This window comes from Phyllobates terribilis, unplaced genomic scaffold, assembly GCF_046119375.1.
Source record: "Phyllobates terribilis strain yellow unplaced genomic scaffold, ASM4611937v1 Scaffold_3__8_contigs__length_932513732, whole genome shotgun sequence".
Lineage (NCBI taxonomy): Eukaryota > Metazoa > Chordata > Amphibia > Anura > Dendrobatidae > Phyllobates > Phyllobates terribilis.
Genome location: NW_027362763.1, coordinates 240,434,802 through 240,442,042, shown reverse-complemented (window position 1 = coordinate 240,442,042; position 7,241 = coordinate 240,434,802). Strand labels below are relative to the sequence as shown.

The following is a 7,241-nucleotide window of genomic DNA, read 5'->3' as shown; positions in this document are numbered from 1 at the left end:
CGATAGCAAGGGGAAAATTATAGGAAGAAGAGCCGGCAACAGATACCGTGTAGTATCTTGCATTTCTCAGTTAAATACCATTCTATAAGTCGGTGCTCATTGTTCAAGCATATCTAGATCCTTCTGAATCCTTTCTCTGTCTTCTTTAGTGTTAGCTATCCCTCCTAGCTTAGCATCGACTGCAAATTTGAGTTCACCCCTTATTTAGATTTAACAAAATGTTGAACAACACTGGGGCCAGGACAGAGCCTTGTGGCACCCCAATTGAAACACTCTTGCAATTGGATGCAGAACTGTTTATCACTTTTTGAGTACAATCATTGAGCCAGTTATGAATCCACCTAACCGTTGCCTTGTCAATCCCAACTTGATCATTTATTCAATAAGGATAGTGTGAGATACTTTATCAAATGCTTTGTTGAAGTCGAGATATACTACATCCACAGCATTTTCTTGACCCACCCTGCTCATAGATACAGCTGCTTTCTCCAGTGCTACAGGTTCAAGAAAAGAAAGGAATGAGCTACCGTAATTGATTGTAAGTACAGAGCAAATAGATGCTTCCACCTCTCCCTGAGGAGGAACTACTGAACAATGAGCAGTTAGTACCACACACAGTGAACACTGCACAGCTTCACTGCACAGCAGGAGACAAGACATGTAGCCCTGACCTCCTGGGACAGTTCCCCTAAGTCGTGACTGTCCTGCTGGACGTCTGAGAGAGATGAACGTACTCTAGTGTGCACATACAAATCATTAACCTCCATACAGCAACTCAATTCTGTAATGAGACAGCTGGAGTTGCTGTATGAAGGATGTACTGTGCGCACAGACCCATCAAACTCTATACAGAAACTCCATTCTAGTCATTACTGTAAGGAGCCAGGAATCACAGTAAAAGGGCAAAACCCATCACAAGAAAAAACAGACATAGTTACCAATCCTTGCTCACATTACTAATGCAATGTAGGATGCTTTTTACAAAACAATTTTTTTAAACTATTAGTGGTGCTGGCTGGGCATTGTGTAAATTCAGCACAAGTGGAATTCTGGCAAAACTGATGAATTGGGGCGTATCTGTAATTTGTATTGTATGAATTGTGATAATAAACTGAATGCAAGTTTTATCAATTACAATAGTGTGTGTGCATGAGGCCCTGACTGCAGGAATCCTCCTCAGCCTGCTCTAGGGGGAACCTAGAACGGAGCCTGTCCCACGGGGAGCCTAGAACGAAGCCTGTCCCACGGGGAGCCTAGACCGGAGCCTGTCCCACGGGGAGCCTAGACCGGAGCCTGTCCCACACGGAGCCTAGACCGGAGCCTGTCTCACACGGAGCCTAGACCGGAGCCTGTCCCACAAGGAGCCTAGAATGGAGCCAGTCCCACGGGGCGCCTAGAATGGAGTCTGTCCCACGGGGAGCCTAGACCGGAGTCTGTCCCACGGGGAGCCTAGACCGGAGTCTGTCCCACGGGGAGCCTAGACCGGAGTCTGTCCCACGGGGAGCCTAGACCGGAGTCTGTCCCACGGGGAGCCTAGACCGGAGTCTGTCCCACGGGGAGCCTAGACCGGAGTCTGTCCCACGGGGAGCCTAGACCGGAGTCTGTCCCACGGGGAGCCTAGAATGGAGCCAGTCCCACGGGGAGCCTAGAATGGAGCCAGTCCCACGGGGAGCCTAGAATGGAGCCAGTCCCACGGGGAGCCTAGAATGGAGTCTGTCCCACGGGGAGCCTAGAATGGAGTCTGTCCCACGGGGAGCCTAGACTGGAGTCTTTTCCACGGGGAGCCTAGAATGGAGCCGGTCCCACAGGGAGCCTAGATTGGAGCCTGTCCCACAGGGAGCCTAGAATGGAGTTTGTCCCTCAGGGAGCCTAGAATGGAGTCTGTCCCTCAGGGAGCCTAGAATGGAGTCTGTCCCTCAGGGAGCCTAGAATGGAGTCTGTCCCTCAGGGAGCCTAGAATGGAGTCTGTCCCACAGGGAGCCTAGAATGGAGCCTGTCCCACAGGGAGCCTAGAATGGAGTCTAGACCGGAGTCTGTCCCACAGGTGGCCTAGAATGGAGCCTGTCCCACAGGGAGCCTAGACTGGAGCCTGTCCCACAGGGAGCCTAGAATGGAGTTTGCCCCACAGGGGGCCTAGAATGGAGTCTGCCCCACGGGAGCCTAGACCGGAGCCTGCCCCACAGGGAGCCTAGACCGGAGCCTGCCCCACAGGGAGCCTAGAATGGAGCCAGTCCCACAGGGAGCCTAGAATGGAGTCTGTCTCACAGGGAGCCTAGAATGGAGCCTAGACAAGAGTCTGTCCCACAGGGAGCCTAGACTGGAGCCTGTCCCACAGGGAGCCTAGAATGGAGCCAGTCCCACAGTGAGCCTAGAATGGAGTCTGTCTCACAGGGAGCCTAGAATGGAGCCTAGACCGGAGTCTGTCCCACAGGGAGCCTAGACTGGAGCCTGTCCCACGGGGAGCCTAGAATGGAGTCTGTCCCACAGGGAGCCTAGAATGGAGTCTGTCCCACGGGGAGCCTAGACTGGAGTCTTTTCCACGGGGAGCATAGACTGGAGTCTTTTCCACGGGGAGCCTAGAATGGAGCCGGTCCCACAGGGAGCCTAGATTGGAGCCTGTCCCACAGGGAGCCTAGAATGGAGTTTGTCCCTCAGGGAGCCTAGAATGGAGTCTGTCCCTCAGGGAGCCTAGAATGGAGTCTGTCCCTCAGGGAGCCTAGAATGGAGTCTGTCCCTCAGGGAGCCTAGAATGGAGTCTGTCCCTCAGGGAGCCTAGAATGGAGTCTGTCCCTCAGGGAGCCTAGAATGGAGTCTGTCCCTCAGGGAGCCTAGAATGGAGTCTGTCCCACAGGGAGCCTAGAATGGAGCCAGTCCCACAGGGAGCCTAGAATGGAGCCTGTCCCACAGGGAGCCTAGAATGGAGCCAGTCCCACAGGGGGCCTAGACTGGAGCCTGTTCCACAGGGGGCTTAGACTGGAGCCTGTCCCACAGGGAGCCTAGAATGGAGCCTGCCCCACAGGGAGCCTAGAATGGAGCCTGCCCCACAGGGAGCCTAGAATGGAGCCTGTCCCACAGGGAGCCTAGAATGGAACCAGTCCCACAGGGGGCCTAGACTGGAGCCTGTCCCACAGGGGGCTTAGACTTGAGCTTGTCCCACAGGGAGCCTAGAATGGAGCCTGCCCCACAGGGAGCCTAGAATGGAGTCTGTCCCACAGGGAGCCTAGACAAGAGCCTGCCCTACAGGGGGCCTAGAATGGAGCATGTCCGAGCAGCTCCTGGGATCTCCTCCATGCTATCCTGTCAGTGGTGAGCTGTCAATAGTGAACACTCCTGTGAGATTCTTCTCTGCACAGCCCACTGACTGTAGTCACCACTGAGCCGTCCACACTGGCGCTGCTGCAGGGAGGGACACACGGGGTACGCTCCACATCCGCAGCCCTCACACTGCCCGCCCACACAGCACAAATGACGTCATCACAGCGTCGCGTGCACAACCCGCTCCGGTTCGCTCTACTGGAGATCGATAGCTCAGGTATCATCTCCTAGGCTTATTTGCCGCTCGCGCACACACCTCCTTCTGCTCTCGATTATTCAGCCTGCAGGGCTGTAGCGACGCAAGATGGCGGAGAAGATGTCTGGCGGTTCGCAGAGAGCGGGTTCTAAGGTGAGGCCGTATAGGGCGAGGAGTGCGGGGCTGGGATGTATCGCTCGGTGTGTCCGGTGACGATGTGCCGCGTGGATTCCAGGCTGCGGTATGAGAGGCTGTGAGGCGGCGGTGTGTGGTGCGCAGGAGCCGAGGCCTGCTCTGTGCTGTGCACGGGACGGTGTGTGCGGCCTGCGGGGGCCTGTCACCGGCGTGTGTGTGTGTGTGTGTGTGTGTGTGTGTGTGTGTGTGTGTATATATATATATATATATATATATATATATATATATGTGTATATGTATCTCTACTGGCAGCGTTGTCAGTGTGTGTGGTATGTGGATATTTGTATATTTCTTTTTAAAAACATAGCAATAAACGAAATCGTTATACTCAAATATTTCTATTCTCACTAATGTATATACAGCATGGTGTGCGAGAACTAATAAAAATGAACCTTTATTGGTATTAAAAAGATATCATTGCGACAATTTTAAAATTAAGTATAATATATATCATACTGCACCAACACAGTCTGAGGAGTTTTGTTCTCACCTATTACTATACAACCTTATCGATGTACCTCAGTTTTTTCCCATCAGCCTAGGAGTTTTGCTGGGCTCAATTACTGAGTCACATATCTAGAGACCTCTATCTTGTGGTCAAGATATATTTTTTGCAGCTTGGGAAGTGGGTCCCAACACCAGAGACCCTATTACCGGAGCTGTTAAAGACCTAATTGTAACTGTGGCAAGTATGTTTTTAATACCAATAAAAGTTAATTTTTATTAGTTCCTGTTGGCTGAGAATCTCTTACTGAAAGTTTCGTTTTGTAGGGCAGAATACACAATATACGTGTGATAAAGCATCTCCAGAATTTTTCTTATTGAAATCCTTGTTTATTCCACAATAATAAAATGCATTTCTCCATTAAAATAAAGGAATAGTCCTGTGTGTATGGGCCCCTACATGACAAGTAATCTATAGAAATACTGAGTTGTGTGTACACACTGCTAAAGAAGAAACTACAGCACACACCATACCATATAGACATGATCTGATGATTTTATGTTTCCTTGTAGCCATCCTCATTATATACTTATTTCATTACCCCCTTAAAGCAGTTGTCCCCTTTCAGAAAAGTTTTTTTCTCTGGTTGTATTACAGACCAAAAGTTTGGACACACCTCATTTAAAGATTTTTCTGTATTTTCATGACTTTGAAAATTGTACATTCACAAAGAAAGGCATCAGAACTATGAATTAACACATGTGGAATTATATATTTAACAAAAAAGTGTGAAACAACTGAAAATATGTCTTATATTCTAGGTTCTTCAAAGTAGCCACCTTTTGCTTTGATAACTGCTTTGCACACTCTTGGCATTCTCTTGATGAGCTTCAAGAGGTAGTCACCGAAAATGGTTTTCACTTCACAGGTGTGCCCTGTCAGGTTTAATAAGTTGGATTTCTTGCCTTATAAATGGAGTTGGGACCATCAGTTGTGTTGTGCAGAAGTCAGGTAGATACACAGCTGATAGTCCTACTGAATAGACTGTTAGAATTTGTATAAGGCTGGGTGCCCACGTAGCGTTTTTCAAGCTTTTATGCTGTGGAATTTCCGCAGTGTAAACGCTTGTGAAACGCTAGGTAATCCGCATCCCATGGTCCCCAAGGGGATTCTGCATGTTCTATGCACATGCTGCTGATTTTTCCGCAGCGTTTATGCTGCGTACTAAAATCCGCAGCATGTCATTTAATTTTGCGGAAGCGCCGCCATTGAGACGCATAGAATGCGCGTCTGTACATTTGACAAGCGGTTTCTATATGCGTTTCAATGTGCGTATGGTACCCAGTTCTGGAGGAGAGAAGACTCTCATCCAGACCTGGGTACCATTGTACCTGTAAAAAAAAGAATAAAATAATAAAGTTTATACTCACCTTTCCGAAGGCTTTTCTGCATGCCGGCATCGCTGAAGGACCTTCGGTGACGTCACAGTCATGTGACCGCAGGCCCTTCACAGCTCTGTCTCGCGATATGCCGGCAGCCGGGAACCAGACAGGAACGAGCGCTGCAGCCACGCCGGGGCATCGGGGGTGAGTATAGCTTTATTTTATTTTTACGGTTCACACTGTATAAATCCATGCTGTTTGCATGGATTTATACAGTGTGACCTAGTTGTCAAGCACTTTCCAAGTGATGCTATCGCCTGGAAAGCGCTGTTCAATCTGCATGCGGAAGCGCATGTGAATCCGCATGTATTCTGCAGGAAAAACGCATGCACAATCTGCATGCGTTTTTTCTGCCAGGGAGATGCAGAAATGCTGCAGAAGTTTTCTGATTCATTTCTGCATTGTGAGCACATAGCCTTATGGCAAGAAAAAAGCAGCTAAGTAAAGAAAAACAAGTGGCCATCATTACTTTAAGAAATGAAGGTCAGTCAGTCCGAAAAATTGGGCAAACTTTGAAAGTGTCCCCAAGTGCAGTTGCAAAAACCATCAAGCGCTACAAAGAAACTGGCTCACATGAGGACCGCCCCAGGAAAGGAAGACCAAGAGTCACCTCTGCTTCTGAGGATAAGTTTATCCGAGTCACCAGCCTCAGAAATCGCAGGTTAACAGCAGCTCGGATTAGAGACCAGGTCAATGCCACACAGAGTTCTAGCAGCAGACACATCTCTACAACAACTGTAAGAGGAGACTTTGTGCAGCAGGCCTTCATGGTAAAATAGCTGCTAGGAAACCACTGCTAAGGACAGGCAACAAGCAGAAGAGACTTGTTTGGGCTAAAGAACACAATGAATGGACATTAGACCAGTGGAAATCTGTGCTTTGGTCTGATGAGTCCAAATTTGAGATCTTTGGTTCCAACCACCGTGTCTTTGTGCGACGCAGAAAAGGTGAACGGATGGACTCTACATGCCAATTTCCCACCGTGAAGCATGGAGGGGGAGGTGTGATGGTGTGGGGGTGCTTTGCTGGTGACACTGTTGGGGATTTATTCAAAATTGAAGGCATACTGAACCAGCATGGCTACCACAGCATCTTGCAGCGGCATGCTATTCCATCCGGTTTGCGTTTAGTTGGACCATCGTTTATTTTTCAGCAGGACAATTACCCCAAACACACCTCCAGGCTGTGTAAGGGCTATTTGACCAAGAAGGAGAGTGATGGGGTGCTACACCAGATGACCTGGCCTCCACAGTCACCAGACTTGAACCCAGTCGAGATGGTTTGGGGTGAGCTGGACCGCAGAGTGAAAGCAAAAGGGCCAACAAGGGCTAAGCATCTCTGGGAACTCCTTCAAGATTGTTGGAAGACCATTTCCGGTGACTACCTCTTGAAGCTCATCTAGAGAATGCCAAGAGTGTGCAAAGCAGTCATCAAAGCAAAAGGTGGTTACTTTGAAGAACCTAGAATATAAGACATATTTTCAGTTGTTTCACACTTTTTTGTTAAGTATATAATTCCACATGTGTTAATTCATAGTTTTGATGCCTTCAGTGTAAATGTACAATTTTCATAGTCATGAAAATACAGAAAAATCTTTAAATGAGAAGGTGTGTCCAAACGTTTGGTCTGTATCTATCTACTGTATCTA

The 7,241-nt window shown here is 48.8% G+C and overlaps 1 protein-coding gene across 3 annotated transcripts in view; it reads left to right on the top strand.

Moving 5' to 3' along the window:
• The first annotated feature begins 3,455 nt into the window (after positions 1 to 3,455).
• U2SURP (U2 snRNP associated SURP domain containing) overlaps positions 3,456 to 7,241 on the top strand; it is a 73,049-nt gene continuing 69,263 nt past the window's right edge. For 2 of the 3 annotated variants that reach the window (XM_073674669.1, XM_073674668.1), the window contains exon 1: positions 3,457 to 3,664. In XM_073674669.1, the coding sequence (XP_073530770.1) occupies positions 3,620 to 3,664 (45 nt within the window). In that variant the 5' untranslated portion in view covers positions 3,457 to 3,619. Of the gene's footprint in view, positions 3,665 to 7,241 lie in introns of all 3 variants that reach the window. The other variant, XM_073674670.1, reaches the window with a different exon arrangement.